General features: G+C 48.6%; 1 protein-coding gene across 7 annotated transcripts in view; it reads right to left on the reverse strand.

Annotated features, from left to right (window-relative positions):
• Positions 1 to 3,137: 3,137 nt before the first annotated feature.
• Ablim3 (actin binding LIM protein family member 3) overlaps positions 3,138 to 12,199 on the reverse strand; it is a 116,905-nt gene continuing 107,843 nt past the window's right edge. For all 7 annotated transcript variants that reach the window (XM_005356180.2, XM_026783367.1, XM_026783366.1 and 4 more), the window contains 4 exons: positions 10,201 to 10,261; positions 9,455 to 9,462; positions 8,886 to 8,966; positions 3,138 to 5,125 (listed from right to left, as the gene is read on the reverse strand). In XM_005356180.2, the coding sequence (XP_005356237.1) occupies positions 5,012 to 5,125; positions 8,886 to 8,966; positions 9,455 to 9,462; positions 10,201 to 10,261 (264 nt within the window). In that variant the 3' untranslated portion in view covers positions 3,138 to 5,011. The remainder of the gene's footprint in view (positions 5,126 to 8,885; positions 8,967 to 9,454; positions 9,463 to 10,200; positions 10,262 to 12,199) is intronic.

Below are 12,199 nucleotides of genomic sequence, written 5' to 3' on the forward strand. Positions count from 1 at the left end.
GTTTGAAGGGAGTTCTTTTCCCAGGGCACCCTGTCTGCTGACTCCGTAGAGGTTGTTTCCATGTACCGTCTTTTTCTGTTTACTCTCTGTAATCCAGGCTGGCCTCAAATTCATGGAGATCCACCTGCCTCTTCTTCCCAAGTGCTGGGATTAAAGGCGTGTGCCACTATCGCCGCCCACCCTTTTCTGTTTACTTAGAACTTGTTTCTCTTCTAGACCGGAGTGCAGGAGGCACATCTCCCATACTGTTTATCTGGCAGCAGAGGCCCCAGAAGCAAACATTTGTTGGGTGCATATGTAGGCAGGAACAAAGATATTCTTGGTATCTTTTTGTGCATTTGAACTACTTGTCTGGAAGGGAAGGAAAGTGGAAGAAAAGTAGAAATATATCCCTTCCCTTTTTTTTTTTTTTAAAAAGAAACTGGGCCGGATGATGGTGGCTCACATCTTTAATCCCAGCACTTGGGAGGCAGAGGCAGGTGGATCTCAGTGAGTTTGAGGCCAGCATGGTCTACAAAGCAAGTTCCCGGACAGTCAAGAATGTTGCACAGAGAAACCCTGTCTCGAAAAACAAAACAAAACAAACAAACAAAAAAGGAATTGGTGTGCACAACTTTAATTCTAGCACTAGGGAGGCAGAGATGGCTAGATCTTTGTGAGGTTGGGGCCAGCATGGTGTACACAGTGAGTTCCAGGATTCTAGGACAGCCAGGGCTGTTATACTGAGAAACTCTGTCTCGAAAAATATGTATTGTGTCTCTGTGTGTGCATGCGTGCACAGCACATACGTGGAGGTCAGAGGACAAATTATGGAAGGGAGCTCTCTCCTCCCACCACACGGGTCCCAGGCATTGAACTCGGGTCATCAGCATCTCACCTGTGGAGCTATCTCACTGGAGCAGAATTATTCCTGCTAAAAATTATAGAATAAGAGGTCAGGAAAGAGGCTAACCCATGCCACATTTTCAAATTTTCAAGATTATTCATTCCTTCATTCATTTATGTGTTTCTGGGGGAGTGTATGCAACACATGTGTGCTGGTGCGTGCACCTCTGTATGCATGTGGAAACCAGAAGAGAATGTCAGATGTCTCCTCCTATGTCTCTCTGTCTGTTCTTTCAAGAGGCTCTCTCCGAATTAGAACTTGTGTTTTTTTGTTTTTTTTTTTAAGCTGGGCTGGAAGTCAGCAAGCCCCAGAAATGCCCCCAGTCTCCCCTCCTCCCCAGGCTGGTCGCAGGTGCTTTGGATGCTCAGTTTGTTACACAAGGACTGGGACCCAAATTCTGGTCCCTCATGATTGCTCAGCAACTGCTCTTTACCACCGAGCCATCTCCCTAACCCCTGCATCCTGTCTTCAGAGATGTCAAAATGTGAGCAGAGTGGGCAGCTTAAAATAGAAGAAGCGCCGTAAGTCTATGTTTCTTTGTTTTTTGTTTTTGTTTTTCAAGACAGGGTTTCTCATGGTTTTGGAGCCTGTCCTGGCACTAGCTCTTGTAGACCAGGCTGGTCTCGAACTCACAGAGGTCTCTGCCTCTGCCTCCCGAGTGCTGGGATTAAAGGCGTGCGCCACCACTGCCCGGCTCAAGTCTATGTTTCTTAAAGAGTCGATGCAGAGTTAGTTTATGAAATACTTGGTTAAATGAAACTACTGCAGGTCATCTATCTCAGGGTCCTTGGCGGTGTGCTTTGAGTCTCTTCAATGGCACAGTGTGGCCCAAACTCTAGCCCTCACTCATGGGTCATGGCTATCCCCTTTCTCATCTTTCTATTCAGTAGGGCCTGAGCCTCACTGTGGTGGTGGTTAAAAATGCCAAACCTAAATGTCCTCGCCTCCGCTGTGCTAAACACATAGGTGTGCTCCCTAGTGCCAACGGGCAAGGCCGGAGCAGAAGCCGACTCAGGAGCTCTGGGAACGTTTTCCTTGTTAAATTAGACATGTGGAGGGAAATTTCTTTCCTGTCTTTAAAATATGGTTGTGCAAGGAGACGCCTAGGATCACAGCTGATCCTTGGTGTCTAGGGGACACACGGGCAGAGGATAAATGCCAGGATAGAAAGGATGATGGGATTGGAGGGGCGCAAAGGATCTGACTCTAGATGGCATTGCTGAGCTGCTGAGTTCAGAGATCTTGCATTCTGGGTTTCGGGTTGCTCTTACTATCCAAGCCACTTTTAAGAAGGCAGTTTGGACTTGCAGGTAAAAGGGACTTACCTGCTAGGAATGGGAAGCTGGTCTGTCCAGTTAGACAGGCCGAGAGGAATCTTGGCCCTCCTGGTAGTAATTATGTATCTTCAAAGTGGTTCCATCTGTGAGATGGGGGTGTTACCTATGGCTACCTGTTGGGTTGCTAAGGGGCCTAAATGAGAGGATGTGCCTTTAGTCCTTTGCACAGGCACACTGGTGGTATTTAACACGACCTTGGTTACAGAGTCTTATTTGTGACTGAAACCCCCTCTGCTATCTCAAGCACCCTGCATTCTGCAAGGAACAAGCCACATAGTGTTGACCCTGTCTGTTTGTGTGCATGTGCGCATGGTACATACATGGAGGACAGAGGACAACCTCGGGTGTTGTTAGCCAGATGCTTCTACCTTGTGCTTTGGGACAGGGCTCTCTCAGCAAGACTTGGGACTTGCCAATCAGGCAAGGCTGGCTAGCACAGGAGCTGTAGGTATCCAATGGTTCCCACCTCTCCAGAACTGGGATAGCAAGCGTGTACTGCCATCCCCGGATTTCTTTTCCTGTAAAGCTTATTGATTGAACTAAGGCAGTGGTTCTCAACCTGTGGTTCTTGACCCCTTTAGGGGTTGTCGGACGACCCTTTCACAGGGGTCCTGTATCAGATATCCTGTATAGCAGATATTTACAATTCAAAACAGTAGCAAAATTACAGTTATGAAGTAGCAGTGAGATAATTTTATGGTTGGGGGTCATCATAACACGAGGAAACTGTATTAAGGAGTCATCGCATTAGGGAGGCTGAGAACTACTGAATTAAGTTTTTTTTTTTTTTTTTTGCCTTAAGAACTTCAGTGACTCCAGTCCTGGTCCTTAGTTACTTTTGTGCATAGTCAGCTTGTTCCTATGCCAGCTACTCACTCCTCCCCCCACTCCAAAAGACAAGAGGACATGAGTTTGGGTTGAAATGATGTGCTTTTATGGGAAACAAAAATATCCAACAACAATAACAAAAGCCCTTCAATCTCCCAAGTCGTTAACCAGTGACAATGAGGCAATCTCAATGATTGCATCTGGCTGGGGATGTTTCTAATGGGTCAGGAAAGTTGAAAGACATTGGCCAAAAAGAGAAGTTGCAGGGAGGTGACATTTTTTTTTTAAATGAGAGTACATTAGACTTCCTTCATAATCCCTCCACCCTGTTACCCTTCCAACTCGCAGATTCCTCAGATCCTTCCTGGTTTTGCGCACACGCAGTCTCGTCTAGAAGCGTCCTTGGTCTGCACCGGCTGCACACACCTTCAGCAACGTCATGTCACACATCCTTTCTCAGGCCTCCGTCCGTCACTTTCTGCCTTGCATCCGATATGTCTGGTACGTCTTACCAGGACTCCTATTACTAGGTGTGCCCCTGAAACTAGGGCCCTCTTTGATTCATCCCAGTGCCCCTCCCCCCTCCCCCACTCCGTGCTCAGCATTCAGCAGGTGCCCAGGAAGGGTTTGCTGCAGTCAGCTGTACATTTGCTATGCCACATCACCAGCATCTCGAGCGCCATCCTTGTCTTTTTAACACGTCTCCATCTTTCTTCTATGACCCCCAAAGAGTGTGACACAGGCGTCTCCAAGAAGGAAGAGCGGCCACCAGTAAACAGCTCAGAATGGTAGCAGGGGTGGTGAGAGAAGGTTCCGTTTTCACCTGTCGCAGGAAGAGAAAGAGTCCAGTCCCTGAGGTCTCTGGGGGCAGAGCATGAGCAGGGCTGCTCAATGCCTCATTCTGGAATCCCCTCAATATCCACGCTTCTAAAAGCTTCCCCTGGGAGATGCAACCAATGTTGTAGCAGACCCAAGGGGATGAGTGTGTGTGTGGGTCCAATATGAATGCATTGCCATCTAGGGAGGGACCAGTAGCATAGGCCAAGATTTTTCTTTGGGCTGTGGCCTATTTTCCCTGGACAGGGGTGGGGGTGTCTATCTCGGATGCTTGCTGGAGCTATGGTGGGAACATTAGCCCTGTGGTGTGTAGGTCATCAGGCACATAGACTGTAATAAGGCTGAAGGCTGCAACAATGGCCTCTCCTATAAAGGAGGAAGGGTAGGAGTGTGTGCTGGGACCACTGTGGGGCAGGGAGAGGAGCCAGTTGGAGGTGGTAGGGGGAAGGGAAGTGCCGTTTTCCTTTTCCTACCATGAATTCTAGATTTGCACGAGGGAGTGTGGTCAGGACCAAGGGTCGAAGGAGGAGGGGTTGCTGCGCTGAGGAGAGGCCAGGGCCCATCCACTCTGTACTAATGTAAGGAATGGATTTGAGGCCCACATATCTAACTGCATCACCCCACAGAGCGCTTAGCTCCTATTTGGAGGTGTGGAGAAAATTCTCCAAGAGGCCTCCGAGGTGCTCACTGATTTGGGTGGATCACGGTGGCCTTTCCACCGGAGGGCCCATTTGTGACCACAGTGAAAACTGGAAGGTCAGCATCAGCCCTGGAGACTGGGAGATGGTCCTGAAGCAGGGAGTAGAGATCCCTCCAGGCACCTTTCAAAAGGAGAGTTAGACCTTGGGGACTCAAGGTGGGACAGATGTTTCAGTATAAAAAGGATCCCAGTAAAAGGATGGAGTCCCTTCAAATCCCTTCCCAGTTCCCACAGTACTTAGAAAAGAGAAGTAAGGAGCATAAAAATACCTCGACGATGTGGGCTTGCCTGACAGTACAGAAAAGCAAGTCTCATGGCAGGCAGCATGTTGTGTCCCATTATACAAGAGGATTATATCGCGCGTCAGGATAGAGATTTACATACATCTTTATATAAATGCATCTATATGTATAGAGCCTACGCCTAGAACAGCCGGGCTTGCTTCTTCAGTTCGTTCCTCTTCCAGAGGGCAAGTCTCTCGAACTCGGAGATGGTCATGCCAAAGACTTGATAGAACTCCTCCTGGGACAGGTGGCGCTGTATGGTGTGGAGGAAACACAGGCCCCATGAGGATGCGAGTTGTGGGTTCAGAGGTCTCTGTACTTCACTGCAGGTTCCCCGGGCCTGGCCCAGGGCCAGAGCAAGGAAGTTGCGTGGTGTATGATGAATGGATTGAGGGGCAGGCGGCCCTCCTGGGGGACCTCTGGAGGTATGCATGCTGGCTGTAGAGGCTTCCCTCGCTTCCAGCTCTGCTGGGTGTTGACTTTATCCAAGCTCGATTTGTACATTGGCCTCCCCTTTAGAAATTCATGTCCCATGTATCTATGTCCATAAGTACATGTGATTAATGCTACCCAACACCCCTTTGGGAGAAAAAAGGGGTACACCCAAGGATTCAGGGTGTACTGACTCTTATTGATACTTTTAAAAATGACTTAGCAGGCTTCTCATCAGAAGAATGGAAAAAAAGAAACCTCACTGCTTATATTTCTCTACCCACTGGAGTGTCCTTTCTTTTCCGTGTATGGAAATGAGTTTGCCATATAAGCAAACACTCTTCTGCATTTCACGGCAGGTTCCCATCCTCCCTTCTATTTTCCCTTCTTCTCTGTTCTCAGAAATCTTGAAGGCTCATGTCAAAAGCCTTTAGACTTAGAAGTATATGTCATTTAAAATGTAGCAAAATATTAGGAATTGATAGATTTAGGTGAAGGGTAGGTGGGTGTTCATTTTCCTATTCATACACTTTTCCTGGAGGTCTAAACATTTTCAAAATGAGATTTAAAATCAAGTTTAAAAGGGAAGTAAGTGCATTCCAAGTGTCAACCCAGCATGGAGCTCCACAGCTTCAGAATGGCTATTCTAGCTGTACAGAAACTCACTGAGATGTATACACTTGGTCTGATCAATTCTGTGTGTTTTTTTATAATAAAGTTTATTTTAAAAGAAAATATATGGCCTATCTTTTGACTGCAAGCTTCCTGGATTCTCGAGCATTTAGTATCTTCAATGGGTACTGAAGGACACCCAGTGAGATTTATGCATACAGCCACACAACAATTAGCCAGGTTGTTGACTTATTGCCACTGCGAGCTATTTTAGCACAGTTTTAGATAGACATGGATGTATAGCCTTGGGCAAATGGGCAATCCCTTCCAAGTCTCAGTTTCCAGTTCTAGAAAAAGGGACTATTCCTGCACCTACTTCATTGGGATGGCAAGAGTGAACTAGTTCACTCTTGAGCACAGAGTTCATGGACATGCCTGATTCGCTCACTTTTAACACGGTGTGAGCTCTTCGAGAATCGGTTAAACAGACGACTCCATCCCCACTTGTGATGTTACTTCCTTCTCCTCTTATCTTCTGTGCTCTGTGGTCCCAGCCTCACTCACCTCTTGATATCTTCTACCACACACAGCTCACTTATGTGTGAAAGCCTCAGTCCTGGCAGTCTCCTCTGCCCAGAAAGTGCTCACAAAAGCATGGAGAACTTGCTCAGAGGTCACATAGCAGGTGAGACCTCCTCTCGTCAGTTTATTTGCAACCACAGCTCGCTTCTCCTAACTCCCAGTTCCGTGTCCTGTCCTTCTTTGGCTTTTTACCCTTCCCCGTATCACCTGCTAGCACAGCGTCACATTTGTTTCTCATTTGTGTCCTTTAGTGTCTGTTTTCTCACACAAGAATGCAAGCTCTGAGAGATCAGGGTCTCTGATTCACAGACACATGTAAATACATAGAACAACATTTAGCACCTAGTATGAACTTCTAAATTATAAACTTAAGTTGCTATTATTTTGTGTGTACATATGTAATGTGTGTCTGGGGGTGCACATGTCACAGAGCACGTTTAGAGGGATTGTGCCATCTAGGGATTGAACTCAGGTTGCCTGGCTTGCATGGCCAGCATTTTTACCCGCTAAGCTATCTTGCTAGCTCTTTAACAGAGTTATGATAAATATTTATTGGATAAATGAACTTCTGTACTCTGAACTTCTTGAGGGCACATAGGGTCTAGAGCTGGTGCAGAGGCTGGGGCAGTGTTTCTAACTCAGCACTACATTTTAGACATCCCTGGGTGATTTAAAAGCCATGGTGGATTGACCTGAGCTCCTTCCCCAGGTTGTGATTTATCTGGTTTGGGGTGAGAACGATGTGTGATGGATGCTCACTGGGTGATGCATCATTCTGATGCTCGGGGAAACTGGAGCTCCCTGGAGATGCTTTAGCAGCTCTTTAGAGATGGCGGGGAGCTGTCCCCTTCAGCACCATCAGGCACCTGAAGCCCCTTGTTAGGAAGATGTGAATAAAAATCACCCAGGGTTCTTGGGCTGCTGACTCAGGACATTAGAGCTGGGTATACTTACAGAGCTTCATGGCTCACTTGCGGCATCCCCCACCCCCACCCCTTCTGCCTCTACCCTGGGTGAATTTCTAAGCATCAAAGCAAAGCTGGCTCTCATGCACTTCCTGAAGAGCACAAAACTTCCTCTTTAGGAAGCCTGCGTTCTAGTCCACAAATGTGTTCTGACATCTTTCCTAACCAGGTCCCATGGTGCAGGACAGACAGTCTTTCCCATAGGAAACTCAGGGTCTGGCCGAGGGATTGAAATTAATGAGGGTGAGATAAGTTGAACTGTGCTTGATGAAGGTAAGCGGAGGCTGGAGGACCAGGCATGTGATCCATCCTAGGAGAGGCCTTGGGAAGGATTTGGATACTGTGGTCTGTAGAGCAAGGCCCTAAGATCTGAGACAGTCACAGGATGGGAAGGGCATGTAGGAAGAGTCAAAGCCGTGGAAAGGCAGGAAGGACACATCATGAGTCAGGGTAATTCAAGTTCCAGGTCAGAGGTAGCCTGGGGTGGGCACTCCACGCTAAATGATCTGTACTACCCAGTGCCATGCCCAGGGCCGTGCTGCACTTTTTATCCATACTGTTTCAACTGCTCATGATGCTTCCCTCCCATCCAAACCTTACCTACCCCTTCCTGCACGTCCGTGTCAAGCAAGTAGGACTTAGTGACATGCTTTGAATAGCAGCATCCTAACATCTAGCTAGCACTTAATCCTTGGCTTACGCATTGCCAAACTCTGCCCAGGGCTTGATGTATATCCTCATTTGCTCCTCTTGGAAGCTTGAGGGAAGCGTTAGCCTGACATTTTCACACAGCTGCCGCTGTGTTATCACCTGGCTGAAGCTGCCCACCTAGTGATGGCAGAAGCAAAATGCAGGTTTGTAACGTGGGACTTCTTTATGCTTTCGTCCTTTAAGCAGTGCCATTTGCCCCATTCCTCACACCCATCACAAGACCTGGCTCTAGTGCAGCCCTGAGTGCACAGGGACCAGACCTAGCTGCTGTTCTGCAGACAGAACATCTGCCTCCGGTGAGGACATTGGCAGCTGTGCACCACAGGCACCGACTGAGCTGAAGAGGGGACAGCTCAGAACGGCACAGCAGTTGGGCTGTGGAAGCTTGCTCGAGTCTCTGCTCTTGCAACAAGCTTCAATGGGTCCTTAAATGACTCAGTCTGTCCCTAAGTGGGGTCGGCTCTGGCAACTATGGGTTCTCTTCAACCCAAACGTCTTCCTCAGGGCTATACAGTGCCAGACACGTTCAGACTGTGCCCTGAAATTGCTATGAATGGAGCCCTAATGCAAAACTTTAAACTTAAAACACTAGGAGAGTTTTCTTGAGTTTTTTTTTTTTTTTTTTTTAAAGAAAACAGGTTCTTGATTGTGAACTTTATAGATGACAAGGTCATGCTACAACGTTGGCAAATCAGACATGCCGGTCCATACCTCTAAGCGTGTCCGGTCCACATCCTTTGGCAGCCGGTTTCTTCCTCTTGTTGTCACCAGCAGCAGCTCATACGGGTAGATCTAAGGAGAAAGGCGGGCATGTCTCGCTTGGGTGTGGGGGGTAAGTTTGTCTCTTATCAGCTTCAGTTTGACCCTGGGCTCCTTTTTTTATCCACTAAGGCCAGACACTTAGTCAGGAGGAAGGGCTGGGTCTGCCCTCCTTGGGTTGGCATGGTCCCCAGAGTGTCCTAACGTTGCTAAAGATAAGCTTGGTGGTGGCACTTCACATTAAAGCAGGCCCAAGGCCTTCTGAATGTGTCTAATAGTTGGTGGCTGTTGAGCCGCCCAGTTGGGCCCTCTGGTGTCCTAGAGTCTTTAGGGACAGGAAAAGGGTTAGAGAAGACTTAAGGGAGAATCAGGGACAATGGGCCGAGGGGAGACAATGTTAGTCCCGACAGGTTTTTCATCTATGCTTCTTCCCTGCATAGATGGTGCTGCCATCCTCTTGCTGCTCCCCAAGGTAGTGGTTCCCAGAATCCTGGAGACCCCAGGGTCTATGTATTCTTTACCTTGTATTCTGCAAAGAGAAAAGAGACATGTACCAACCAGAACCCGCCTCTGGGCTGTACATCACTACCTTGGCTTCTGTCTCAATGTCCTGTGGATCAGGTCTCCACACAGTGATTGCTCTAAGCTATGGGAACCCCTCTCTTCCTGAGTTTATCATGGGGAGCATCAGGGCTGGTGTGAGCATGGTAGTTGGCTGGAGGTGGGAGGGGCTGGCTGTTCTTGAGATGGTTTTGTGAGGAAAGTAGTTTTTGAGGTGCAATAGGAGGAAGGATGTGAGGTAATGGAGCCTGGGGACATGATCTCCATCATCTAGGGGCCCTTGGAGGCTGTGTCATGGCCATTCAAGCCAGGGCCTACTCCAAGCAGCCAGGGGAGTCTGGCATGAGAGTCTTCCTGGCAGAGAATCTCGTGGGGGATTTTCTGGGAACACTGCACAGTTGTGTTTCCCTCTACCATGTCTGACTGGAAGCGTTAGCCCAGTACTACAGGGTAATCAGCACTTTCAGATGCTCTGAGAGCCCGGACGGGACAGATGGCCTCGAAAGCACCCAAGGTTGGGAACTAGAGAGGATGAGGGAAGAGTAGGAAAAGGAGAGAGTGGGAACTCAGGGTTTAGACAGAGCCCATCCTGGGAACAGAACCGGTAGCCATGGTCTGCAGGTCAAGCAACAGTCAGTGCTCTATCGGGAGTCTCTGGGAAGTCTCGGGATGGCCTGCCCCTGCAGCTCCAGCCAGCAGCGCTCACCTCGCATGCCCCAGTTGACCGCGTTCATGCTGTCGTAGTGGAAGAGGTCGGCGCTGGGTGTCTGTAGGGAACATAGAGCTGGGCTGGCCTGAGAAGCCCACTGCTTCCCAGAAGCACTTGCTTACCTCCAGAATGTGGACCAGGCCTGAGGCACGGGACTCTTTCAGTGGTCTCAGTCTCAACTTAGGGAAATGTAGCTCTTCCTGCAATTTAGTCCCAGCATGCGGTGGGCAACCAGTACGGGCCCACTAATTCAGTGGAATGGCCCTTTAGTACCAGTTTTTCCCTGAGAGACAGCCCTATTAACAACTGGAAGTCACCCCTTCCATGAAATCTCAACCTTCTTTATCCTGCTCACCCGTTTTCTTTTCTTATAATACTATCTTCCAACATTGTATATATTGGATTTATTTCCTGTTGTTACTTATTAATACTTTGTTTTCCCCTACAAGAATATAAACTCTGAAGAGACAGTTTTAAAAGTGTATATGAGTGTTTGTAGGTGTGTTCGTGCACCATGTGTGTGTGTAACTAGTGCCCTTGGAAGCTAGAAAAAGCCCTTGGAGTCCCTGGAACTGGAGTTATAGAGAGTTGTGAGCAACTGTGTAGATGCTTGGAACCGAACCTGGGTCCTTTACAAGAGTAGCTTGTGCTCTGAACCACTGAGCCGTCTTCCTAGACCCTGGACAGAGATCTTTTGTTTTGATCAACTACAGGTTCTAAGCACTCCGAGAAGAACCTGACATGTGGGAGGAGGCTTTGAGTAAATCTGCTGAATGAATGAATGCTGACCCAAGCGCACTGAAGACAGGCTTCTCCGTAGGCAAAGGCCGTATATACCATCCTCTCCAGTGGTGCCCTGCCGCTTTACGGGTCCCACCCTAAGATGGTCTTAAGCCATAAGTAGGTTTACGGCTCCCACTCTTGACCTGCTTGCAGTGTTTACTCTACACAGCTGACAGACAGATCCATCTAAAAACCCCCCTCTGAAGTTCCTTCCTGAGGTATATGGCTTCTAGTGATAATTCCATCCGACTTCCGGCCCTCCCTCTTTCCATTCTGGCCACGTGACCTGGGACCGAGGTTCTCCTCTGGAGCATGGACTTAGGTGTTATACTTCTCTGTGTCTAAAAGGGCTCTTGCAGATCTTCAAGTGTCGAGGTCCCTCCCCATACTGCTCTCAGACCTTTGTTTAAATTTATTCCTGTCTTATAGACTTTCTACCCCCCCTGGCTATTTTTTCTCGACTTGGCACCTCTGGCCACCCAACGGCTACATTTTCTTACTTCTTGTTCATCTTCTAACTAGAACTGTGAACTTCACAGGAATAGTGACTTCCTTCGCTGTAGGGTCGACCCTCAGAACCTGGAACAGTGGCTCTTAGTCAGGGCTTAAAACTCAATACTTGTCTCTGCGTCCTGCCCCCAACACTTGTTCAGTGGCATACCCCACCCCCCCACCTCCAGTCTTTAACTAGCTCACTATTTAAATGGAGGTTTTCTGAACTGCTCAAGAGCCCAGAAGGCTTGAATCCTGGCTCTCCCTCTCACTGGGTGAGAGAACTGAAGCATGCAGCTCCCTTCTTTTTGCCTTTATTGCTCCACCCACAAAATGGGTTTCACATTAGTGACGACCTTGCCTGGGGTGTGAAGTTAGTTGGCACTGGCAAAGCCTGTGTGTGGTACAGAGTTCTTCACCAGATTCTCCCTGGGACCTCTCTCTACTGGGTGACCAGAGGGGAGGGGGGAAGTTACCACCACTTCCAGCAACCCTACGTCCACCCCAAAGCCTCTTCTCGGTTCTCCAGGTCGTCCCGGGGGTTACAGTGTTAGCATCTGGGGCAGAAGCTCCCAGCACAGCCCCCTTACCCTGTATAGTCCATAGGGGTTGGAGTGTGAGCATCTGGGGCAGAAGCTCCCAGCACAGCCCCCTTACCCTGTATAGTCCATAGGGGTTGGAGTGTGAGCATCTGGGGCAGAAGCTCCCAGCACGGCCCTTA

This window comes from Microtus ochrogaster, chromosome 18 (genome assembly GCF_000317375.1).
Source record: "Microtus ochrogaster isolate Prairie Vole_2 chromosome 18, MicOch1.0, whole genome shotgun sequence".
In the NCBI taxonomy this organism is placed as follows: Eukaryota; Metazoa; Chordata; class Mammalia; order Rodentia; family Cricetidae; genus Microtus; species Microtus ochrogaster.